Here is a 27693-nt window from a genome sequence, read left to right on the forward strand (position 1 = left end):
CTTGTTTTGATGAGTACTTATGTGAGCAGTAACCAAGGTAGAGCTGATGCTGAACCCTGGCTATTCCTAAGGGAACTCGGGTTTCGTGCAACATAGGCAAACGCTGTTTTCGTCATCGGACTTGTATTGATGAGTACTTGAGTGAGCAGTAACCAAGGTAGAGCTGATGCTGAACCCTGGCTATTCCTAGGCGAACTCGGGTTTCGTGCAACATAGGCAAACGCTGTTTTCGTCATCGGACTTGTATTGATGAGTACTGGTGTGAGCAGTAACAAAGGTAGATCTGATGCTGAACCCTGGCTTTTCCCAGGGGAACGCAGGTTTGGAGTAACATAGGCAAGCGCTGTTTTCGTCATCGGACTTGTCTTAATGAGTATTTGTGTGAGCAGTAACCAAGATAGAGCTGATGCTGAACCCTGGCTATTCATAGGGGAACTCGGGTTTCGTGCAACATACGCAAACTCTGTTTTCGTCATCGGACTTGTCTTGATGAGTACTTGAGTGAGCAGTAACCAATATAGAGCTGATGCTGAACCCTGGCTATTCCTAAGGGAACTCGGGTTTCGTGCAACATAGTCAAACGCTGTTTTCGTCATCGGACTTGTCTTGATGAGTACTTGAGTGAGCAGTAACCAAGGTAGAGCTGATGCTGAACCCTGGCTTTTCCCAGGGGAACGCGGGTTTGGAGTAACATAGGCAAGCGCTGTTTTCGTCATCGGACTTGTTTTGATGAGTACTTATGTGAGCAGTAACTAGGGCTCCCGGTCGTGACCGTGTATCGTGAACACGTAGCCGTACGCACGTTGCCGTGATACACGGCAACGGATTTCTGGTTCGTTCGTCACGTGAAAATAAATCACGTGAAATTAGGGTACGTACGTTCGTAGATCCGTCCGTACGTACGTACGAATTCACGTGACACGCCCGTTCGGTCCGCCAGCGGCGTTTCATGAGAGAAGATAAGATCGGATGCAGTCTCTATAAGTTATGAATAAAAATGTAGGTATCGTGAGGTTATATCTTAATTACTTTTGAATTAAAATTTATATTCAATACTGCGGTTTTTCAAATATTAATATGTAAGTAATAAATAAATATAACCAAATAAACGATCCGGGGTTTCCGATAGGCTTAATTTAGAAGTGGTTATAAAAATACCAACGATATGGGTAGGTAACCTTTTGTAAGGGTAACTGCTAGATTTGGTAACCGTTTCAGATAAAGTTTCCTTCCAGTCATTTGAGTTTTTTACTCTATCCAAAGGTTTTCAACAGTTATAATTCTAAATTCGACTTATTATTAAATAACCACTGTTAGCATTGTCTCTACGCTACAACCGACGCTTCGAGTACAAATTCAAAAAATGCTTATACTTTCACTAAAATATTACTTTTATGTTTATTAAAATGGCACTATACCATGACTATACCTTATCCTTTGTTAAGCTTATCTGTTGAGTGGTTGTGGTTGAAAAATACCATGCGTTAACGTGGTAATATGGGCTTAACCGTGCACCGTGATACCCTTGAATCTGCTTATTATGTGTCTGCAATGTTCGTTGACAAAAACTCTCTAGTTACCCTCTGATTAATAAGATTTAATAGGAAGATAAGTATTCACGGTACCATTCAATTATTGATGCAAGGAGTAAGACATTTGTCAATTTAGTATAAAAATTAAGAATGTGACGATAGGATGACATCCACGGAAACGTAATTTTAACACATACCTAGTTAATAATTATGTTATACATTTTACGCGAACTTACTTAACTGTTATAGCCACTATTTAATTAGGTAATTAGTGTAATTACGTTATATAGTAATAAGATTGATGGTAGTAAAAAAAGTCTACTTTAAGAGGGTTCAAGGCGCAGGATTATCATTTTATTAAGATGTAAACACTGTTTTATGACTGATATATTGTTTCAAAAATAATAAATAGGCACTGCTTAATAAAGTGAGCTTCGTTATACTATTTACATGCAATAACTTTAAAATTATTTTTTCATGGTATTTAAACTTAGACCTTTGCTGCTTTCATTTACTTATTATGGATTACACCTATTTAAAAAATTGACTTACTCGTTTGATGTCGTAACAGTAACAGCAGATTTCAAATGAACTGACGTCAAATGCCTCGCGATAGATCCTGTAGTACCATGACGACACGGAAACTCATTGTTTGTCCGATCCTTGCAGAGACTACATAAAGTTGAATCTCCGACTCTGGTGGCATATCTCCACATCAAACTTTTCTTCGTTGTTAAGAGTTTCAAACATTAACAGTAACAATACAAAAAATTAACAAAACAACAAGACAATAACTTTTAAATTCACCGCTAAAGTAAAATGTCAAGGCCTTCAAGTGTTGATCAACTGGGATCTTACAAGTGACTAATTGAAATAAACTAAAATTCTAAACTGCCTCATCCAGATTAAATAAAAAATCATAAAATGTAAAAATAACACATCGCTCACTTCACTCAGCTTCACGTACAAAAGGCTGCTCGTAAATTTTACTGTCTTTATTACCACGTGGTGGAACTGCGCTTATTATTTGCAAAATACCACCACAGTAAGATAGCTGAGCTCGTTCGTCAAACAATACAGTGCTATAAAGGAATATACTATCTAAAAGTATTATTTAATGTACCGAAACTGATAAGAACTGCAGCTGTCATTTTTTTTGTCTTAGCCGTGGCCCCGCGCACATGTGTGCATATTTTTTGCCTGGAGTATAATAGTCATCATAAACTTGCTCTTTTGTTCACCTACACTCCTGTTTGTCTTGTTTACATTTAAGATTACGTTATATGCTTACATAAGAGCAAGCTTAAATATTAATTAATTAAAGCCACTTGGTAGGTTTTCATTTTCATACATAATAAATGAAAGAATAAATGTGAAAACCTTAAGAATAACATAATAATGCTTGATCAGAAATATATGGCTAAGCGTCGTGTTGCTGAATTTCATCAGAACTATTGTCCCGGATCCGTAAGTTCACATTTTTGACACATTTGTTTTGAAGTACATATGTTGCGATGTGGCTAAGGCGTATCGTTTGCCAAATCTAACGATTAATTTCGAATTGGTTGAATCGATTAGGCCCTATGGACAAGGAGGCGCTTAAACAAATATACGATTTCTATCAACTTACTGAAATGTCATTTGAATCGAAATTACACTCTGCCACAGCACTAGTTTAAAAATAAAAATTAATGATAAATGGTTTAATAAGTAAATCTTGCGTTATAAATTAATATCGTAAAATACTTACTAACGAAGATCCGCAAAAATGTAACATGTTTTAGATTATGTTTAAAGTAAGGGAAATATTATTTTTCTACTTGTCGATTGTAATCTGTCAATTAGGACACCACAGACTAAACTATAAGTGCTAACTTTTCAGTGTTGGATACTCTATGGCAGTTCCGACTCAACTATAATAATATATGTACTTAATCTCATTATAGTTGACTTTAAGTTAACTGTAATAATTTCAAAAATAGAACATCATACAACTTATATACTAATTTGCGATACCTGGCAAATTTTTCTGCATCTGAAATACATTTTTTTTATTTGTGGCGTTATCGGCCAATCAGAGACGGTTGTTACAAATAATTGGTTACTAGGTAATTCGATGTTGATACAACGGTGAACGACGCTATTAACATTAATTTAAACTTGCATGAATGATGATATTTCCGTCCATTGATGATGAAGATGATGACTCGTAGAAAAAGTATTGTATACAATAGTAATATAATTAAGTTTTTCACTCTCGTACCGTACTGTTAGGCCACTCAGCAAAGCTTCGTGGCCTAAACATGGTACTCGACTGAAAAGCTTTGTATTATATCGCGATTGTATAAAATACTATTTTAAGTACTTGATTTTTTTAACCATTATTACAGGATTTTACGTTTTGTGGACGCTGTCATGTGTGAAAAAGAGGTTCTTATACTTCTTACAGCTCTGGGACAATAGTTACTCCATACTATACTAAACTGTCACCACATACAGTTTTAAGTTAGTGTCAAGTATTTGAGGATTCTGACGGCACATGTCAAAAAATAAACAATATTAAGACGTAACGTAACACACGTTGACATTTACCATACAGGTATATAGATAGTGTAAGGCATCGGACAGTTTGCTAGTTTTAATTTCAATAAAATCGGAAACAGAATAACGCCGTAAATCACTTAATCTTCTCTTATAAAATAAACTCCCGGGGAGCCGCGTCTGTCTGTGTGTTCGTGATAAACTCAAAAACTGAACGGGTTTTCATATGGTTTTCACTTATGAATAGAGTAATTCTTGAGGAAAGTTCAGGTATATAATTTGTTAAAGTTTTGTTTGAATTGGTTGAAATATGACGATATTTTCTAACCGAGTTGGACAAAATCCCGCTGGCTGAGAGCTTTAATCGAAAACGCTGCCGAAACCGTTTGAGCTATATCAAAATAATGTATTGGAAAATTGTGTCTCTCTAATAGGTCTACAAAAACGTCCGCGATGGCATATGTCTATCTTTTACGGATAACTTATTATAACAATTTTTATCATAATCCCCGTGCGTAGCCGGGGAGAGCCGCTAGTTATATGTATTGTATAAAAATCGAAGCAAAACATAAATATAAGTTTAATTCATATGTAAAAAAAATTTCGTCCAGTATTAAGTATAGGTATTAAGTGATAATTCAATAATAGTCATGATTTGGTTTTCTCCCGGGCGAGTTAAATCTACAAAACGTACGATAAGTACTCTGCACACGAACTTAGTTCGGGCGGCGGCGTGTCACGGCCCGCGGCGTGTCACGTGAATCCGGGCGCTAAGGCAAGTACGTACGTACGTGCGTACGAGGTACGTACCTTGCCGTGTTCGTGAAATTCGTGATCTTAGTACCGCCGGTGTTAAGATCACGTAGCTACGGTTCGGCGTGAATCACGTGTATCCAGAGCCCTAGCAGTAACCAAGGTAGAGCTGATGCTGAACCCTGGCTATTCCTAAGGGAACTCGGGTTTCGTGCAACATAGGCAAACGCTGTTTTCGTCATCGGACTTGTATTGATGAGTACTTGAGTGAGCAGTAACCAAGGTAGAGCTGATGCTGAACCCTGGCTATTCCTAGGCGAACTCGGGTTACGTGCAACATAGGCAAACGCTGTTTTCGTCATCGGACTTGTATTGTTGAGTACTTGTGTGAGCAGTAACCAAGGTAGAGCTGATGCTGAACCCTGGCTTTTCCCAGGGGAACGCGGGTTTGGAGTAACATAGGCAAGGACTGTTTTCGTCATCGGACTTGTTTTGATGAGTACTTATGTGAGCAGTAACCAAGGTAGAGCTGATGCTGAACCCTGGCTATTCCTAAGGGAACTCGGGTTTCGTGCAACATAGGCAAACGCTGTTTTCGTCATCGGACTTGTATTGATGAGTACTGGTGTGAGCAGTAACAAAGGTAGATCTGATGCTGAACCCTGACTATTCCTAGGGGAACTCGGGTTTCGTGCAACATACGCAAACGCTGTTTTCGTCATCGGACTTGTCTTGATGAGTACTTGAGTGAGCAGTAACCAAGGTAGAGCTGATGCCGAACCCTGGCTGTTCCTAAGGGAACTCGGGTTTCGTGCAACATAGGCAAACGCTGTTTTCGTAATCGGACTTGTCTTGATGAGTACTGGTAAAGCTGATGTTGAACCCTTGCTGTACCTAGGCGAACATAGGTTTGGTGCAACATAGACAAACCCGGTTTTCGTTATAGGCCCTGCCTTAATGAGGACTTGGGTGCGCAGTACCCAAGCCAGCGCTGTAGCTGAGACCTGGTGGTACCTAGGGGAACTCAGGTTCGGTGCAATATAAATAAACGCTGTTTTCTGTTCATAGTATTTTTCGTGTGATATATCTTAGACTTGTCTTTATGACTGGTACTTGGTTGAGTTGAGTAGTACCATAGAATCTGTCAAACTATTTCTGTTGATTGTTGTGAATTCTATAAAGATCGTTTGAAACAGAAATACTTTTCTGGTGGCAATCAAGCATACAGCCCGTCTGATAGTAAGTAGTAGTAGTAGTAGTAATACACTTTATTGTACAAAGATAAGAACACACACAGTAAAGAAAAAAAGAACACACACATCATACCGCAAGTAAGTAGTTACCGCAGTCTATGGACGCTAGGAACTCCAGTATTCTCTTTATTCTCTGTGTTACTATTAGTGAAATCGACTGTACTTAATTTTGATATTCAAATGGATATACATACGTATTTTTTTTATAAATAAATAAAGTGTTTCATGTATGGCAAATTAATAAATTTGTTCTACTTGATGTTAATATTCACTTCTGGTAGGATTTTTGTTTAGTTAATATTATGTTTTTATGCCTAACTTGACATTGCAAGAAATATTTCTATATTATAATACACTGAAACCAGAGTTGCCCTAGGTACCGCCAGGGCTCAGCTACAGCGCTGTCTTGGCTACTGCGCACCCGTCCTCGTCAAGACAAGTCCGATGACGGAAACAGCGTTTGCCTGGGTTACACTAAACCCCAGTTTCCCTAGATGCAGCCAGGGTTCAGCATCAGCTGGACTTCGGGTACTGCTCAATCGAGTACTCATCTAGACAAGTCCGATGACGAAAACAGCGTTTGCCTGTGTTACACTAAACCCGAGTTCCCCTAGGTGCAGCCAGGGTTCAGCATCAGCTGGACTTTGGGTACTGCTCACTCGAGTACTCATCAAAAAAAGTCCGATGACGAAAACAGCGTTTGCCTGGGTTACACTAAACCCGAGTTCCCCTAGGTGCAGCCAGGGTTCAGCATCAGCTGGACTTTGGGTACTGCTCACTCGAGTACTCATCAAGACAAGTCCGATGACGAAAACAGCGTTTGCCTGTGTTACACTAAACCAGAGTTCCCCTAGGTGCAGCCAGGGTTCAGCATCAGCTGGACTTTGGGTACTGCTCACTCGAGTACTCATCAAGAGAAGTCCGATGACGAAAACAGCGTTTGCCTGGGTTACACTAAACCCGAGTTCCCCTAGGTGCAGCCAGGGTTCAGCATCAGCTGGAATTCGGGTACTGCTCACTCGAGTACTCATCAAGACAAGTCCGATGACGAAAACAGCGTTTGCCTGTGTTACACTAAACCCGAGTTCCCCTAGGTGCAGCCAGGGTTCAGCATTAGCTGGACTTTGGGTACTGCTCACTCGAGTACTCATCAAGAGAAGTCCGATGACGAAAACAGCGTTTGCCTGGGTTACACTAAACCCGAGTTCCCCTAGGTGCAGCCAGGGTTCAGCATCAGCTGGAATTCAGGTACTGCTCACTCGAGTACTCATCAAGACAAGTCCGATGACGAAAACAGCGTTTGCCTGTGTTACACTAAACCAGAGTTCCCCTAGGTGCAGCCAGGGTTCAGCATCAGCTGGACTTTGGGTACTGCTCACTCGAGTACTCATCAAGAGAAGTCCGATGACGAAAACAGCGTTTGCCTGGGTTACACTAAACCCGAGTTCCCCTAGGTGCAGCCAGGGTTCAGCATCAGCTGGAATTCGGGTACTGCTCACTCGAGTACTCATCAAGACAAGTCCGATGACGAAAACAGCGTTTGCCTGTGTTACACTAAACCCGAGTTCCCCTAGGTGCAGCCAGGGTTCAGCATTAGCTGGACTTTGGGTACTGCTCACTCGAGTACTCATCAAGACAAGTCCGATGACGAAAACAGCGTTGGCCTGTGTTACACTAAACCCGAGTTCCCCTAGGTGCAGCCAGGGTTCAGCATTAGCTGGACTTTGGGTACTGCTCTCTCGAGTACTCATCAAGACAAGTCCGATGACGAAAACAGCGTTTGCCTGGGTTACACTAAACCCGAGTTCCGCTAGGTGCAGCCAGGGTTCAGCATCAGTTGGACTTTGGGTACTGCTCACTCGAGTACTCATCAAGACAAGTCCGATGACGAAAACAGCGTTTGCCTGTGTTACACTAAACCAGAGTTCCCCTAGGTGCAGCCAGGATTCAGCATCAGCTGGACTTTGGGTACTGCTCACTCGAGTACTCATCAAGAGAAGTCCGATGACGAAAACAGCGTTTGCCTGGGTTACACTAAACCCGAGTTCCCCTAGGTGCAGCCAGGGTTCAGCATCAGCTGGAATTCGGGTACTGCTCACTCGAGTACTCATCAAGACAAGTCCGATGACGAAAACAGCGTTTGCCTGTGTTACACTAAACCCGAGTTCCCCTAGTTGCAGCCAGGGTTCAGCATCAACTGGACTTCGGGTACTGCTTACTCAAGTACTCATCAAGACAAGTCCGATGACGAAAACAGCGTTTGCCTGTGTTACACTAAACCCGAGTTCCCATAGGTGCAGCCAGGGTTCAGCATCAGCTGGACTTTTGGTACTGCTCACTCGAGTACTCATCAATAAAAGTCCGATGACGAAAACAGCGTTTGCCTGTGTTACACTAAACCCGAGTTCCCTTAGGTGCAGCCAGGGTTCAGCATCAGCTGGACTTCGGGTACTGCTCACTCGAGTACTCATCAAGACAAGTCCGATGACGAAAATAGCGTTTGCCTGTATTACACTAAACCCGAGTTCCCCTAGGTGCAGCCAGGGTTCAGCATCAGCTAGACTTCGGGTACTCATCAAGACAAGTCCGATAAAAAAAAGCAGCGTTTGCCTGTGTTACACCTGAGCTAGCAGGAGCCTATCATAACTATAAGTATTTAGTTGGTATTTATTTGGTATTGAAAATTGAACCTTATTTTATCTACAGCAGTTTCCATCAAACAGAAACGCGCAAATATCACACAGTGCCGCCGTAGGTAACGATCGTATGTTATTTCGTTCGGAGTAATGTGTGCTTTATGAGCGAGGTACATGATTTAAACTCGCACGATATGCTCTATAAGGGAAAGCAAATAAAACCCAATATAAGGCTTACCCTTATGGCGTTAGGCTGAGCCGATGATAAGGGTTTTGAAAGGGTATTGGGCTATTTTAGGTAAGCGCTTTCGTTAGGGCTTTAAAAGCAAAATGAAAGGGTATCGCGTCAAAAGGGTAGGGTAAGTTAAGCCTAACGAAATACCCATACAAAACCCCGTATAAGGGATAGCGGGCCGGTCCCTGGTTATATCTATTCTTAATGTGTATATATATCTATGTAGTGTATAGGTACAGTAGTTTTGTTTTTTTTTTTTTTTTACATATTTCACTTCTTAGATTGATTATCGGCTAATAATTTTGCCTTTCTACGCGTCATTATAATCGTCGGTCCATCGGAATCATGTGCTTGTTGATTATCTGCCTTAGGGCCGTTATCATAAGACTGGTTTTCACATGGTTCCGAGTGACCTATATCATTGCAGGCAACCTTGAACTCGGCGCCGCAGTCAGCTGATGGCTGGTGCGGCTCGCACTTCGAGGATGCCGGCTCCTCACCGCCCATACATTTTATCAAGTGACGACGATTGCGTCGGAATTTACCCCCCACTTTATTCTGAACTATGTAAGATCGAGGAGTCGCGGCTTTGCTCACTACGGTGGCACGCGTCCTAGATTTTCCTTCTACACATACTACGTTATCACCAGGCTTAAGTGGAGGTAATTCCTTGCAATGTAAGTCGTATCTTGTCTTGGCCTTATGCTGATTAAGTAACATTGTGTCATGTTCAGACGAGTCAACAAGTTGAGGCTTTAACAATTCTGGGTGAACTGGTAGCTTACATCTTAATCTACGACTCATCAAAAGTTGCGCAGGGGAGCTCAACCCGTCCCGGGGCGTATTCCGGTAATTTAAGAGTGCCAAATAAAAATCGCCATCACTTAAAAGTGATTTTTTGAGCATTAATTTAACTGTTTGAACTGATCTTTCACTTTTTCCATTAGCTTGGGAATAATTTGGCGATGATGTCACGTGATTGAAATCCCAATTTTGTGTAAACACTTTGAAATCGCGGCTGCTAAATTGGGTTCCATTGTCTGTTATCAAAGTCTCGGGTATTCCGTGGCGTGCAAATATTTCCTTTATATTATTTATCACCATGTTGGAGGAAATATTTGGTAAACTGCACACTTCAACATAGTTGGAATAATAATCCACCAAAATTAGAAAGTATTTTTTTCTTATTTCGAAAATATCTGCACCAACTTTTTCCCACGGCAGTTTAGGTATAGTGAGGGGCAAAAGCGGCTCCTTAGACGGGGCGTTTGAGCACTCCTGACAGGTAGCACATCGTCTCACCATGAGTTCGATGTCACGTGACATGTTAGGCCAGTACATCACTTGTCTCGCGCGCCGTTTGCATCGGTCTATGCCCATATGGCCCTCGTGTACTATATTTAACATTGTTGATCTCAGAGCTCGCGGTATCAACACAGACATATTTTTAAAAATCACCCCATTAACTATATACAATTCTTCTCTAAACGACCAGTATATCTTGAGATCAGATGCCACTTGCGACTTATGGTCGGGCCAGCCCATATTAATATACTCGGTTAACTTTACAATTTCGGAATCACGTTGTGATTCTTTTTTAATTAATGACAGTTTTGCATTCGAGATAGGCATATTATTAACTATTAATTGTATTTGATGCACGTTATTATTATGTATTTCTTCACTGTAAAGGTCCGGCAAAGGCGCTCGAGACAATGTGTCCGGTATATACATATACTTTCCAGGCTTATAATTAACAACTAAATCGTAATGCTGTAGACGCAGCATCATACGTTGCAAGCGTGCCGGGACAGACATAAGAGGTTTCTTAAAAATGCTCTCTAAAGGTTTGTGGTCAGATTCAACGGTTACTTTGTCCCTGCCAAATATATATTGGTGGAATCGTTCACAAGCGAAAACAATCGCGAGCAATTCTTTTTCAACTTGCGCGTACCGGCGCTGTGCGTCTGTGAGCGTGCGCGAGGCAAACTCCACGGGCCGCCCGCCCTGCAGCAGCACCGCGCCCAGCGCGTCGCGCGACGCGTCCACCGACAGCGTCACCGGCGCCGCCACGTCGTACAGCGCCAGCACGCCGGCCCCACAAACACACTCCTTCAACTCCTTAAACGCCCCTTGTTCCGCGGGCCCCCATTGCCAGTTATTCTCTTTTTTGAGTAAGTTAGTCAAAGGTGTCGCTCGTTGTGAATAATTAGGTATGAACTTCGACAAATAATTAACCGCTCCGAGAAAACGTTCTAAACTCTTTCTATCGCCCGGCGGTGGCATTTGACTTATTGCCCTAATTTTCTCACTATCTGGTCTCATACCGTCAGCGTCAAAAATGTGCCCTAAATAAGTAACTTGTTGAACAGCAATTTTACACTTGTCCTTGTTAAATTTGAGATTTATCTCTCTCGCTCGGTTTAATAATGCATGTAATCTCTCATCATGTTCCCGTTTAGTCTTACCCCATACAATTATATCGTCTATAAAACTATCTACGCCTTCAAGATCTTCAAGAAGTTGCCGCATTTTGGCATGGAAAACCTCCGAGGAACAGTTAATTCCAAACGGTAAACGGAGGAACTGATATCTCCCAAATGGAGTTGCAAATGTACAAAGGTCCGCGCTTTCCTCGTCCAGCTGCACGGCCCAGAAACCCGAATTAGCGTCCAGCACCGAGAAGTAGGTGGCGCCTCGCAGGCGCGTGGCCAGCTCCGTCAGTGAGGACAGCTGGTAGTGCGCGCGGCGCACCGCGACGTTCAACGCACGCGGGTCGAGACATACGCGAATACCGTTATTCTTCTTTGCCACAAGTACTAAAGGATGGACCCATTTTGTCGGATGTGACACCTTCCTAATCACTCCTAATTCCTCCATTTTTTTTAATTCGTCCGACAACCTGTCCCTCAACCCTAGAGGTATCTTCCTATTGGCACATATAACCGGCGGAACCGATTTGTCAACAACAATGTGATATTTGCCTGGTAAACAACCCAAACCTTTAAAGAGATCAGAATAAGACGCTAAGTTTATGGCATAAACTCGTTTTACCATACCCATTTCCTCACAAGAGTCTCGTCCCAGCACACTTTGGCATTTCATGTTAGCAATTGCGAAATGCAAAGGATAAGATTTATTTTTATACAAAAAAGTTATATCACACTCGCCTACAATAGGAATTTCATTATTGGTATATGATTCTAAATTGACTTCAACCGGTTGTAACATTTGTTCATTAAATCCCAGCGATAAAAACTTTTCTAAAGACATCACATTCATATCTGCACCAGAATCAAGTTTAAAACGCTCGGCTCCACCACTCTCACACAATAAGGTCTCAAACCATTGACTTTTCTTTTTATTACTTTTCACCATATCCACGTAAAACGGTTCTAGCTCGCCGGAACCACTGCTATACGAGTCGTTCTGTTCGATCTCATACACTTTTTTAACTCCGTTGTCAGTGTGAACAAAACGAGACTTACACATTCTGGAGAAGTGTCCACGATTCCCACACGTAAAACAAGTAGCGTACGAGGCGGGACATTCCCGGTTGTCACAACGCGTTCCGCCGCAGCCCGCGCACTCGCTCGGCGGGCCGCGCGCGCCGCCGCCGCGCCCGCGCCCGCGCCGCGCGCCGGCCGCCGCCGCCTCCGCCTCGCGCGCGCCTCGCCACACCATGCACCTGCACTGCACTTGAACACTCGACACTTTTACTAATCTGTTTGCCGCTCTCTTGCGACACTTCCTCGGCTTGGCACAACTTAACCGCTTTAGTTAAATTGAGATCGTCACCAGTCTCTTCGGAGGCGTGGGTTCGTATCCCACCGCTGCCACCATGTAGTGTTCAATGAAACAGCACGAGTCCATGACAACAACTGATTTATTCAGTCATAAGAGGGTACATCTCAAAACCTATAGATACCCACAACAACATCTATACATTATAATGCAGTTATTGCTGATTTACAACAGATAGACTGGATTAGTGTGCTCGGTAATCCTGATGTAGACGAAGTAACTAATACATTCTTATATGTAGTAAATAAAACCATGGAAAAACACACAAGATACACTAAACTTTCTCGGAGGAAACAAAATTTGAAACCATGGATAACTCCAGGGTTATTAAGATGTCTAAAAAATAGAGATAAGTTACATCAAAAACTCAAATTAGACCCTAATAACTTGATTGTATCTATTACATATAAGAGGTATAGGAACACTTGCAACAATCTTCTTAAAAATTTGAAAAGAGCCTATCAAAGATCACAAATTAATGAACATAAAAATAACCTAAAAGAACAATGGAAAGTTATTAAACAAGTTTGTCACCTTAAGCCTAGCACAGATACACAAAATGATATTCTTAATATTAAATCTACTCCGCAGGACTCACTTGATTATATAAACAGATATTTTACTAGTATAGGAAAACTCTTAGCCTGTGACACCATTAACAGAACCGGTGTATCGGAGGAACTACGAGCACAAAACCTAGTGCCAAAGGTATCCCCCGTCAACTCTATGGTTATGCTAGATACAGATGAACTAGAAGTGAAATACTTTATAAAAAATCTTAAAAATAGTGCTTCTACTGGATGGGATGGTATTTCCTCATTTTTCCTAAAGCAGGCCGTGGATACGTTGGCACTACCTATAACTATCATATGTAATTTGTGCTTAAGAACTGGTAAGTTCCCCGACGCACTGAAAAAGTCAGTGGTTATTCCCATATACAAGGCTGGGGACAGAGACTGTATCTCAAATTATAGACCCATATCCTTATTGCCAACGCTTGCAAAAATATTAGAAAAAATTATAAATACATACATACATACATACATACATACATACATACAATCACGCCTGTTTCCCAGAGGGGTAGGCAGAGATCACGGATTTCCATTTACTACGATCCTGACAAACCACTTTCGCTTCACACACTTTCATAACATTTCTCATACACGCTCGTCGGTTTCGAGTACTTCTGACCTGGCCTCTTTGCAATATTTCCCCGATTTGATCAAGAAAAGTTCGCCTAGGTCTTCCACTACCAACTGACCCTTCCACTCCTTTTTCATATACTTTCTTCGTTAATCTCCTCTCATCCATCCTCTCTACATGCCCAAACCACCTTAACATACCCATCTCAATCTTTGTCACCACATCTACATCCACTCCACACTTCTCTCTTATCACGCTATTTCTGATCCTATCACTCAACTTTACACCAGTCATGCTTCTTAACGCTCTCATTTCTACGGCATTCACTTGACTTTGAAGTCTTTTCTCCCACACCCAACTTTCACTACCATACATAAGTGTAGGCACCAAAACTCCTCTATGCACCGCCAGACGTGCTTTTTGCGACACTTTCTGGCTGCCCATAAAAGCGTTTAGTGCTCCATTCACTCTATTCCCAGCATTCACTCTCCTTTCAATATCTTTTCCATGTTTACCGTCCCTTGTAAACAACGTTCCCAAATACACAAACTCTTTCACTTGTTCCAAACTTTCATTATCGATCTCAATTTCACAATCTGTCATAATCTCATCTCTTTCAAATACCATTACTTTCGTCTTACTGACATTCATTCTCATTCCTTTCCTCTCGAAGGATGCATGCACTCTTGTCACCATCAGTTGTAACTCCTCGGCCGACGACGCAAGTAATACTAGGTCATCGGCATATAGGAGACATTTGACCAGTAACCCTTCCATTCTCAACCCACAATCATAATATTTCAGATCTTGCAAACAACTATCCATGAATAAATTAAACAGCCACGGCGACGCTACACATCCCTGTCTAACACCCTTTTCGATGCTAAACCACTCAGTGTATGACCCGTTTATTCTCACGCAAGCACTGGAATCCTCATAAAGAGATTTCAGTGCTTGAACGAGTTGACTGCCTACTCCATACATGGACACTACCGACCACAATTCATTCCTCATCACTCTATCATACGCCTTTTCCAAGTCCACGAAAGCGCAATAGACCTTTTGACCTTTGGCCAAAAACTTTTCGGCTATGCATCGTAAGGAAAAGACTTGATCCGAACATCCCATACCCTTTCTAAATCCCGCCTGTGCATCCCATACTTTATCGTCGGTTACTCTCACTACTCTCTCAATCAACACTTTCGCATACAGTTTTCCGACGATGCTGAGTAAGCTAATGCCCCTGTAGTTTTTGCAGTCCAGTCGTGAGCCTTTTCCCTTGTAAAGAGGAACGATGACGGCCTTGCACCAGTCCTTAGGTACCCGGCCGGTACTGAAGCACAAATTGAAAAGGCGATACAACTGACTCGCTACAATGCCCTGTCCAGCCTTCAGCATCTCGGCGGAGACCTTGTCATATCCTGCAGCCTTACCTGATTTCATACCTTTCAATGCTTTCACAATCTCATCCATGCTAATTTCATCCATTGATAAGTTTCCATTCAAACCTGAGGTTAGCATATTTGCTTCCTCCCTTTCAAACAAGCTTTCAAAATACTCCTGCCATCTCTTTAGAATACATTCTTCCCCATTCAGCAAACTTCCATTCGAATCTTTCACCGATTTTAGCTCAGAGTCTGAACTCTTACCTCTGGCTAGGCGAACGGATTTCCAGAAGAACTTTATGTTCGTCTGAAAATCTTGCGACAATCTTTCATCCATTTGATCATTAAGTTCATCTTTCTTTCTTTTAACTAATTCTTTCACACGCACTTTCATACTTCTATAGTTATCCTTCGCTACATTCACCTCATCAAAAGAGGCTTTATGGGCTCTTTGATTAGCTCGTGCTGCTAACCAATCCCGCCATAGCTTCTTCTTCTCACATACCGCCTCTTGCACTTCCTTATCGAACCACACATTCTTCACCTTTCCTCCTTTGTTCCTTTTACTCACACCACACACTACCCTAGCCACACTTACAACTTTATTTTTAAAGTTGCTCCATAATTCTTTAATTATAAATACAAGGTTAAAAAACTATCTCGAAGCAAATAATCTATTAAGTAACAATCAACATGGTTTTAGAGTGGGTAAATCTACGGAAGACGCAGTTATACAACTAACTAATCATATTGTTGATAAACTTGATCGTAACAAAAAATGTATCGGGATATTTTTAGACATAAAAAAAGCATTTGATACAGTCTCTGTCCCATTGCTTCTTAAAAAATTGGAAAATATTGGTATACGAGGCACGCCGTTGCAACTCTTCAATAATTACCTCAAAAATAGGTCACAACTTGTAAGAGTTGGAGATTTTTGTAGTAAAGAAGAAAATGTAGAATACGGCGTGCCGCAAGGTAGTGTCCTGGGTCCAACATTATTCCTCATTTACATTGATGAACTATGTCGTCTAAAAATGGATAATGGTCAAATAATATCGTTTGCTGACGACACCGCTTGTTTGTATCATGGGGATACTTGGGCTGAGGTCAACAACTTGGCACAAAACGGTTTCAACCAGGTTAATGAGTGGCTGTCCTATAATCTTCTTACATTAAATTATGACAAAACCAAATATTTAACATTTAGCATCAAAAATAACAAGCAAGCACTATGTAAGGACATAACACTTAAAATACATACTTGCCAGAATGACATAAACTGTCCCAACTTATGCCAGTCTATAGCCGAAACACCATGTATAAGGTACTTGGGAGTTCTAGTGGACAAAAATCTGTCTTGGCGTCAGCATGTCTCAAACCTCGCGGGAAAAATTAGAAAGCTCATTTTCATTTTTAAAAACCTTAGGCATGTCTGTGACAGGAAGCTTTTGTTGTCCATCTATTACGCTCTTTGTCAATCTGTTACCACCTACTGTATTGCTGTGTGGGGAGGAGCGTCAAAAACTTCAATACTTACACTTGAAAGAGCACAGCGTTCAGTCCTTAAGGTTCTAACATTTAATAAATTTCAATACCCAACAACAGCACTTTACCAGGACACCTTAGTTCTCACAGTTAGACAGCTTTTTATTAAGCAGTTGCTAACCAGACAGCACAAAAATACTCCATCTTCGCCATCAAACGAGAAGGAGAAACGACATCGTTTATATAATCCCGTCGCATAAAACTAAATTTTCAAAAAAATTCGCGTATGTACTCGGCCCAACTTTATACAATAAAATAAGTAAACAAATTCAGTTGCGATCACTCAATTTACACACATTAAAAAAGTCACTAAAACAGTATTTGCAAGAATTAACTTACGACAACACAGAAAAGTTGCTGGAAATCTTAGTATAACACACACACACACACACACACACACACACACACACACACACACACACACACACACACACACACACACACACACACACACACACACACACACACACACACACACACACACACACACACACACACACACACACACACACACACACACACACACACACACACACACACACACACACACACACACACACACGCACACGCACGCACGCACATACACACGCACACATCTCTTCCGTAAATTCATAATTCACACCACACATGATTATGATGATGATGTGATCTATTATTCTTCATTAGGTCAAGAATCTTCCTCTTTTCACTATCCTGGGTTTATCTTGTATACTTAAATTAAATAGTATTATTGATCTTATAAAATTTATCTTCACTTTCTGCGTACACTACATGTTTACTCCTAACTCGGCCTAGCGACCGCCGCATTCCAGTGGATTTTTTGTTAAGGTTCGCGATATTGTTATTTATAGGTATAAGTTTCATTTAGTTACTCATTTAATAATGTGTTAGTTTAATAAGTTATATTACAGACTTGAATGTAAAAAACAAGTGGTGAGTTCGGTGAATACTGGCCCACCGTAATACAGTTTATACTAGTACTAGCTTTTACCCGCGGCTTCGCCCGCGTAATAAAAGTATTCTTATTGAAACGTTTACAAAAAATAAGATTTTCATTTGGATCCGTAGGTTTCTTTGTAGGTACATCTGTCCGCGATTATTTCGACTGGAGGGCCATTGTAACTGATCTATTTGCTGTACGGTCCGGTTTTGGCTGACTGTACCTTACACATATTAATATTGTTTTAAAAGAAATTCTTGCAATGATTGTAGAATTGTTACACAGCGACCACAGCGTAGGTGCGAATATGTATGTATTTTACCTATATAAATATTTATACTGGGGAAACTTCATACAACCCACATAGCCAGTATCTCGACGCTATGGTCGGTAGGGTAAAAAGTACTTCCTTGCATTATCGCTTACAATTTTTTCCATTTTGCTTATACTTATTGCAAACGTAAACATATAAAAGGCAAGCAAACAACGATCTTCTTACAGCACATTGAATGTAATAGTTTACGGATGCAGGATACTCGCCGATGCCTACTTACTAATACCTTCCCACTGGGCCACCTGCATTTTACACTGCCTAAATATCGATTGCCGACCGATTATTCCGACCCCAATCCCTATTCTTATCCCCGTCCCTATCTCTATCTTTGTCCCTGTCCCCGTCCCTCCCCTATCCCTATCCCCGTCCCCGTCCCCTATTTTTATCCCTATTTCTATCCCTATCCCTATCCCGATCCCGATCCCGATCCCTATCCCCACCCCTACCCCTACCCCTACCCCTACCCCTATCCTTATCCCAATCCCTATCCCTATCCCTATCCCTATCCCTATCCCTATCCATATCCATATCCCTATCCCTATCCCTATCCCTATCCCTATCCCTATCCCTATCCCTATCCCTATCCCTATCCATATCCCTATCCCTATCCATATCCCTATCCCTATCCCTATCCCTATCCCAATCCCAATCCCTATCCCTATCCCTATCCCTATCCCTATCCCAATCCCAATGCCTATCCCGAACCCTATCCCTATCCCTATCCATATCCCTATCCCTATCCCAATTCCAATTCCAATTCCAATTCCAATTCCAATTCCAATTCCAATTCCAATTCCAATTCCAATTCCAATTCCAATTCCAATCCCTATCCCTATCCCTATCCCTATCCCTATCCCTATCCCTATCCCTATCCCTAACCCTATCCCTATCCCTATCCCTATCCCTATCCCAATCCCAATCCCAATCCCAATCCCAATCCCAATCCCAATCCCAATCCCAATCCCAATCCCTATGCCTATGCCTATGCCTATGCCTATCCATATCCATATCCCTATCCCTATCCCTATCCCTATCCCTATCCCAATCCCAATCCCAATCCCAATCCCTATCCCTATCCCTATCCCTATCCCTATCCCTATCCCTAACCCTATCCCGTTCCTGTCCCTGTCCCTGTCCCTGACCCTGTCCCTGTCTCTGTCCCTGTCCCTGTCCCTGTCCCTGTCCCTGTCCCTGTCCCTGTCCCTGTCCCTGTCCCTGTCCCTGTCCCTGTCCCTGTCCCTGTCCCTGTCCCTGTCCCTGTCCCTGGCCCTGTCCCTGTCCTTGCCCCTGTCAAATTATCATGCTAGGAGGTGAACTTTGAAAAATCCTTTCTTAGTGCTCCTCTAAGGAACTTCCGTGTCAATTTGAAATCTCTTGAACCAGAAGTAAAGATAAAACTATACTTATGGCTATTTTGGATATTTTAACCCCATTGCACAATAACAGGGGAGAAAATTTCTTTTCCACCTCATTAGATTTAAAAATCGTTGTAAGTATTTATCGTGATCAGCGACCCGATAAACCATAAAAACGATACCCATATTGTGTTTTTGACTTTACCCCCTTTGCACCCCTTTAGGGGTCAAATTTTCAAAAAACCTGTAACATGTATTTAGTCATATGTCTTTAGGAATCCTCCTGTGAAGTTTCGAATAAAATAGTCAAACTAATCTTGTTTCCCCATACAAACTTTGAACCCCCATTTCACCCTTTTAAGAGGAGAATTTTGAAAAATCCTTTCTTAGTGCTCCTCTACGCCATATAAGGAACCTATGTGCCAAATTTGAAATCTCTAGGACCAGCGGTTTCGGCTGTGTGTTGATATGTCAGTCAGTCAGTCAGCTTCTTCTTTTATATATTTAGATTTAAACCCCATTGCACCACAACAGGGGAGAAGGTATTTCACTCCCGCCTCGTTAGATTTTAAAAACGTTGTATTTATCGTGATCAGCGACCCGATAAACCATAAAAACGATACCCATATTGATTTTTTGACTTTATCACCCCCTTTTCACCCTTTTAGGGGTGAAATTTTCAAAAAACCTGAAACACGTATTCAGTCATATGTCTTAAGGAATCTTCCTGTGAAGTTTCGAATAAAATAGTCAAACTAATCTTGTTTCCCCATACAAACTTTGAACCCCCATTTGACCCCCTTAGGAGGTGAATTTTGGAAAATCTGTTCTTAGTGCTCCTCTACACTATATAAGGAACCTACGTGCCAAATTTGAAATCTCTAGGACCAGCGGTTTCGTCTGTGCGTTGATATGTCAGTCAGTCAGTCAGTCAGTCAGTCAGTCAGTCAGTCAGTCAGTCAGTCAGTCAGTCAGTCAGCTTCTTCTTTTATATATTTAGACGGGGGTCAGAAATACACTTACTTAACTTTGTCTTGGTTTTTACCATAGAATAGTTATGACAAATAAAAATGTAAGTAGTTTAAGCACCTTTTCTGGCACAATAAAAGATTTTTATTTATTTATTATTTATTATACTAATATTATAAATGGGAAAGTGCAAAACGGTGCGACGAATAGTCGTGATTTTTAAGGGAAGATACTTAAAGGCATGGAGAGTGACATAGGCTACTTTTTGTCTCTTTCTAACGCGAGCGAAGCCGCGGGAAAAAGCTAGTATTTATAATAGAAAACATCCATGACTCAGGAATAAATAATGGTCAAAACGGTCCACACCTGTATCCCCTGGGGTCTGTGCAGGTGCTGCAGGTTATGCTGCAGGTGGGGTCGTCGGTGACGGTCCCGGGGTACGAGTAGTCCTCCTCGTTCTGGTACTGCTTCGTGGTCGTGACCGTGGTCGTGTCCGCTCGCTGCTGGATGGCCACTGGAAAACAATGGCGAGCAAGGTGAGCAAGAAGTAGCTAACAGGTGGTTGGACTATTTTTTTTAAAGCTGTTAGAAAAGAAATAGAAATACACTACCGTCAAAAAGTTTAAGACCAAACACAATGTTCAGTGTCATTGTTATAAACCCTTCTAAAAATCATCAAACTAAATTTGTAATCAATAGAAAACAACGATCCCAAACACTCAGCAAAGACCTGTAGAAGCTACACAGTCAATAAAGAACGCCAAGGTGTGTTAAAAAATATGATTTGGCCACCGCAATCCCCAGACCTTAACCCGATCGAACTTTTATGGGATGAACTCGACCGTAGAGTCCGAAGACAATGTCCGACATCTGCAACAGCTCTATGGGAGATACTGCAATACGAGTGGAAATCCATTAGCCAAGAAACGCTACACAAACTTATAGCAAGAATGCCAAGAATCTGCTCGAAGTGAAAAAGCGTCGAGGAGGATTTTTCGATGAGAAAAACGTTTAGCTTTTATTTCTTATCATGATCCCTTTTTAAAAATTGTTATACGCTTTATTTTGTCGGTTGTAAGTAGGTACTGAAAAGTAATATTCTCATAGGAACTTCATGAAATGTTGATTATTTGCATATATCGTGTTTGGTCTTAAACTTTTTGACGGTAGTGTATAATAGAAATTTTATGTGGTTTCCAAACTCAAATGGAACTGGGCGGGGCATGTTGCCAGGCAGAGTGATGGCAGGTGGACCAAAATGTTGACCGAATGGTGGCCGCTATCGGATGTACTCGTAAGAAGCGCCTGGCATCCGTTGGCTCGTTGGGTGGACGACATTCGAAAAACTGCGGGGCACTTCTGGATGAGATTAGTCCAGGACCGGGATAAGTGGCGTACACGAAGGGAGGCTCAGCAGTGGGCAATTAATGAATGAAATGATGATGATGATGTGGTTTCCATTTAGAATCGCGAGCTCTCAATCCTAATAGGAGAGAAAAGTGTCAGAGTAAAAAAAAAAGAAATCCGTACATTTTGTATGGCGGTAACAGAATGGAAGGTTTTAGAAATTTAAGACTTGGGATATTTCTCCTATCAGGATCGAAAGAACTCTCGATTCTGAGTATCCCGTAAAAGATACCCATGTTACAAAAAAAGTGGGGTGGACAACTTTGAAAAAAATGGCCCACTTACACACACATGGAAAACAAGTACATATATGGCCATGGCTCGTTACTTCGCCAGTAGCTGGAGGTCTCCAAAATCACGTCAATTCGTCGTACAAACAGACACACACGATGTCATCATGTCACAAGAAAAAGCCCTTACCGGAACCCAGACTGGCTTACGGCTCAGCCACGACATTGGTCTAAGCGCGGCAGCGGGGAGCGGCGGCCATACATTGGAGCGAGACATAGCGATGGGACTTTTCATTCGCACGTACGGTTGCCGCTCACCGCTGTCGCGCTTAGACCAATGTCGTGGCCGGGCCGTTAGTAGGCAAGTGTTCGACGAGGCCAGGCCGGTGCGGTGGTCAAAGATGGTGTACTCACCGGTGGTGAACTCTATGGTGGTGGTCACCCTGCTGAATTTGGTGGTGGTCGGCGCCGGGGTCAGCCCGGTGAAGTTCATGCCCCTGGATATATCAATCAAGTATTTTAATATTTAGTGGCTCTGTGAGCTGTAGACCAAGACCAGAACCAAAAAGCGATGGTGGCCTAACGGTAAAAGAGTGCGACTTTCAATCCGGAGGTCGCGGGTTCGAACCTCGGCTCGTACAGCCAACCAATCTGAATCCTAGGCCACTCTGTAGAACCCTTACACTGTAAAAGTCAAAGTGACTGCTATAGCACGGTGTCAATACGACAGGGTTCTAGAGTGGCTTGTAAATTGGTTGACTGTACCTATCAATATTTTTTTGGAACTTACGTGCGAAATGTCATTTGATATTTGCCAGTCGCTTTTTAGTGAAGGAAAACATCGTGAGGAAACCGGACAACTAAAAAAAAATAAATAAGGTAACTACCCCTCGGGTTGGAAGGTCAAATGGCAGTCGCTTTCGTAAAACTAATGTCTACTCCAGATCTTGGGATTAGGTAGTTATCAAAGTGGATCCCAGTGTGCGTAGCCAAATGCTTGTGCTTCATGAAACGCCCACGAATCCTGAGCGAATCGTGAAGCATTTGGGCATTAGGCTACGCACACTGGTTCCCATGACCGTTATGCCGGGATAACGCAAGAGTGATGATGAAAAACGTCTACAAGCGATACTAAAAGTTGCCACCTTTTCCTTAACCATGTGAAGTTTTGGATAACCAGATAAAAAAAAATATCTACCGTTTTATATGCGCTCAGTATTTATTTATTTATTTAAACTTTATTGCACAAATTATCAATAAAAAGTATCCTCCAAGTTAAATACACATATACATAATAAATAAATAAATGTACCTAGGTCGAGACATCACGTAGACTTTAATTTCGAATGTTTGTAAATAAGTGCTTACGCAATTTGCAATATCAGTTTTCAGCGAATATAAAACGGTAGGCAGTTTGAAGTCGATGCCAAGCCAAATTGGTTGAGAAATGCCGTGAGCTCTGATTATGCCTGTAATGTAAATAATAATAATAAATCCGTTTATTGCAGACAACATATGGTCCAATTAAAATAACAGTACAATTAAAATAAATAAATGACAGTTCAGAAAATACATAATTTACCAGCAGTTTCAAAAATTAAAATTATATTTGCGACAATACTGACATTTTTTTTCTGTTTATATTATAGCATTTTAAAAGATAAAATCATAAAAACTCACAGATTAAATTAGAATTACATATATTATTATTAAGTCCTAGGCTACTTAAAATTCAAATAAATATAATTTTAAGTCAAGATATAAAAATGTCAGAAATGTCAGCAATAAATTAAATCTAAATTAAAATATAATTATAAATTACATTTGATTTAAATTATACAATTAAATTTAAATTTAATTACAATCTATCCCACCTCTTTTTTGAAGTCGGTTAAAAAGGCAAATTTAACAGTCGTAGAAAAACTTACCATACTGTCGTTCTGGTATGTACTGGCACATCGCGACCCTTGAATATGTCCAGAAGTATTCCTGTAAGCAGTTCCTTCTTTTAAAATACAGGTTGTTTGGTGAACAAAAATAAATAGGTATTTGGTCAGCTAAAATTGATACTTGGTCAGCAACTTAAGGTTAGCAATTATTTCAAAACCAGTTTACATTTTAATGTGATGCTGAGAATTTAGACGCGGAGGTTTAATTCCCATAGAAAATTAGAATTCCGCGCCTTTTCTAGTGCCAAGGGCTGTATATACAACCTGGCAAATAATTAATGCTTACCAACTCAATTTTAAGTTGGTAAGCATTAATTATTTGCCAGGTTGTATATACAGCCCTTGGCACTAGAAAAGGCGCGGAATTCTAATTTTCTATGGGAATTAAACCTCCGCGTCTAAATTCTTAATCAATTGCTATGGCTCGGCGATGATTCCGCCCACGTCAAGGTTTATGAAGGCACGCGTGTCATGAAAACAATTGACGGCACAGCCCTATATTTTTAAAATTTACCGCCCTTTTTTAGTACCACTATGTGTAGGTATTTTAATGTTCTGACCTGGAATATCCACGCTGCGGTTCTGCACGCTCGGAGTCAGTGGTACCACCGGTGCTACTAATGGAAAACAGAGGCGAATCAATAAAGAAATAATAAAAGATAATTATATCTTTAACCGACTTGACGTCGCTTCTGTCTCGTATCAGCGAGTGCAGCAAATACTCTTGTCGTGGATTGACCCTGGATCAGATCTACTTGAGGTTATTAGTATGATATACCTAAGTATTAAAGAATTTAATACTATAGCCAGTGTGGTGACGGGTTAAGAATTTCACCATCCCCTTTCTTCCCGTGGGTGTCGTAGAAGGCGACTATGGGATATGGGTTAAATTGTGGCGTAGGCGAGAGGCTGGCAACCCTGTCACTGCAATGTCACAGTTTCGTTTTCTTTCAACCCCTTATTTGCCAAAGAGTGGCACTGAAGCTTTAGTAGTTTCATGTGTTCTGCCTACCCCTTTATGGGATACAGGCGTGATTGTATGTATGTATGTATGTATTGTAATACTATAGAGATTTACCTTCATACGGAACGTTGCCATAATCTCCTCCCACAGGTGTGGGAATAGAGCGGGTAGCTGTAAAACAACAATTTTATCAACAAGATAGGAACCAATAACTTGCTTAGTATTAAAAAATAAGTTTTATTGCAAAAAAAAAAAACATTTTTGGTACAAGCTTTTATCGCCACTATACAATACAATACAATACTCTTTATTGCACACCTCACATAGTTTACAAGTAATACACAAGAACCAAAACAAATTAAACAGAGGTAACAACAGGCGATCTTATCGCTTAAGAGCGATCTCTTCCAGACAACCTTTGGGTACTGGAGTTAATATAATCAGAATATATGGTAGGTGGCTCTAAGAAATATGAGAAGTAGAATTTAAATACAACCAAACAACACAAAACACTCATTCAAATAGACATACATAAATAAGTATAACCATAAACATACACACAAAAATACACATATAAAAAGGTTTATATTCATAAAGAAACAAACAACAGTGTCATTCATAAAATCTAAGGAAGGGAAAGATAGTATACCTACCACTATTCTTTTAACAGTCATCTACTGCTCTCCGAGATGTTTCTAAAAACCCCTTACTCGATGTTACGACGTTTAATAACAGAGTTCCTATGACCACCTTTCTGCTCCATCATCAGATCAGCTCCGTGATACCATAGTATTACACTGTCAAGTGATTTACATAAGTAAGTGTGCAGTGTGTTCAGGTCAATCGGAAACCGGGAAGTGGGTCAAATTTAGCTTTTACGTTTTGACCCAAACTAACATACTAACAATGCAAGTTGAATAAAAGCTTGTAAAAAATACTGTTCTTTTGCAATTTTCACTGTCACTATTTCTTTATATAACCTAGTTGAAAACAATTTATTTCTTTTCACAAAAACAAAGTACCTCGAGATGAACAATGTTTATAACTTCACACTCAAAATTTAATATCGATCGTTTAACTTTGAAAAAAACCCCGACATAGTGGACAGTGGACCGATTTTCATAAAACATGGCTAAGAACGCTCCCGACTAATTCAGTTTGCAAACAAAAAAACTAAATCTAAATCGGTTCATCCGTTCGGGAGGTACGATGCCACAGACAGACACACACACAGACAGACAGACAGACAGACAGAGAGACAAACAGACAGACGGACACGTCAAACTTATAACACCCCGTCGTTTTTGCGTCGGGGGTATAAAAGTATGTCGGTAAACGCCCGAAGTAGGTTTAAAAGTTTAAACAACAAATTTATTTCTTACTACGGGCTTTTACCAATCGACATCGGTGTAACCTATATAGGTTTTATCTTACTTCGGGTTTTTAATTTTTCATAGTTGGTAACTATTTTTTTCCGTCTTTTGTCCTTTGAGTCGTCGGCAACCCGAACCCTGCTTAGAACTTGTACTCTTTTTTGCTGTGTACCTACTTAACACAGTAAAAGGGAGTGTACAAGCTTCTAATGGGGTGGCAACGCGCTTGTGACACTCCTTGAGTTGCAGGCGTCCATAGATTTCGGTGACCGCTTTCCATCAGGCGGGCCGTATGCTTGTTTGTCACTGACGTAGTATAAAAAATGATTAAAGTACTAAGGTATTCCTTACTCTCTTCGTATGGAACATTTCCATATTCATCGGTCGTCTTGGTAATCACTGAAACGAACAAAATTCATTGATATTTACAATTACGAGATAAATGATACGCTCCTAAATCTCCTAATGTATAAAATTTGCTTTCTGAGAGTTATTACATGGGAGTTATATGACTAGTGCTGCCATCATGTTGTTGGCTGTTGTCACTTGTCATGTTGGCTTTACCATATTAAATCATAATGGTGTCAAATTAGTTCTAACGGCCGCGCTAGCATATATATTAATGTGGGACATGTCCATAAAATGACGTGTGTTTTTGACAATCAGTGCGACTCTGTCACGCACGTTGCCAATAGGTTACGGACAATGTTACTTATAAAAGTTACAAACAATCAGAAACATGGTATGCTTGTTTGCCACAAATGTAGTATATTGAACGAACGAACTTACCTTTTTCATAAGGGATGCCTCCATAATCACTCTCTGGAATTGCCGAAGCGAGGGAAACTTGAGGGCTAGCTGAAGAACAAAAACTTGATTTAAGTACACCTACATTTAGTTGCAAGGCAAAGAATAGAAATATTCATAAGCACAAATTAATGCCAATCAGCCATATACTTAAGTAGCACGTTTTCACAGTACCCAATCCGATATCGGATGTAAGACCGATATCCCATACATTTAAGCCGCCATCTTTGATTGTTGCCTTTGAAATCCTTCCGACATCCGATCTCAGATCGGATAATGTGTTAATGTGAAAACACAAGGGTGATAAGTGAATATTGTCCACTCGTTTCGAACTTTATTTTTCCACACTTTTATCGTAGCTAAGCATACTAAGCATTCGGGTACGTAATAGCCGAATAGCACAAACGCTCACGAAACGAAACGCTCGTAGATATCTATCTCTATCGCTCTTGCGTATTGACACGACAGAGCCAGACTACCTTCATCCAGAAATGCCTTTCGGCTACGGCACCAGTATTTAGTTTCTATTCTT

The 27693-nt window shown here is 40.9% G+C and overlaps 1 protein-coding gene across 2 annotated transcripts in view; it reads right to left on the minus strand.

The window, feature by feature from the left end:
* LOC125238763 overlaps positions 1-27693 on the minus strand; it is a 39920-nt gene that overhangs the window by 11120 nt on the left and 1107 nt on the right. The window contains exons 2-8 of one of the 2 annotated variants that reach the window (XM_048146193.1): positions 27144-27212; positions 26706-26753; positions 25096-25152; positions 24578-24631; positions 23997-24057; positions 22483-22565; positions 20798-20945 (exon numbers count right to left, since the gene is read on the minus strand). In XM_048146193.1, coding sequence (XP_048002150.1) covers positions 20798-20945; positions 22483-22565; positions 23997-24057; positions 24578-24631; positions 25096-25152; positions 26706-26753; positions 27144-27212 — 520 coding nt within the window. Of the gene's footprint in view, positions 1-20797; positions 20946-22482; positions 22566-23996; positions 24058-24577; positions 24635-25095; positions 25153-26705; positions 26754-27143; positions 27213-27693 lie in introns of both variants that reach the window. The other variant, XM_048146192.1, reaches the window with a different exon arrangement.

The sequence above is a fragment of the Leguminivora glycinivorella genome, chromosome 24 (assembly GCF_023078275.1).
Source record: "Leguminivora glycinivorella isolate SPB_JAAS2020 chromosome 24, LegGlyc_1.1, whole genome shotgun sequence".
Lineage (NCBI taxonomy): Eukaryota > Metazoa > Arthropoda > Insecta > Lepidoptera > Tortricidae > Leguminivora > Leguminivora glycinivorella.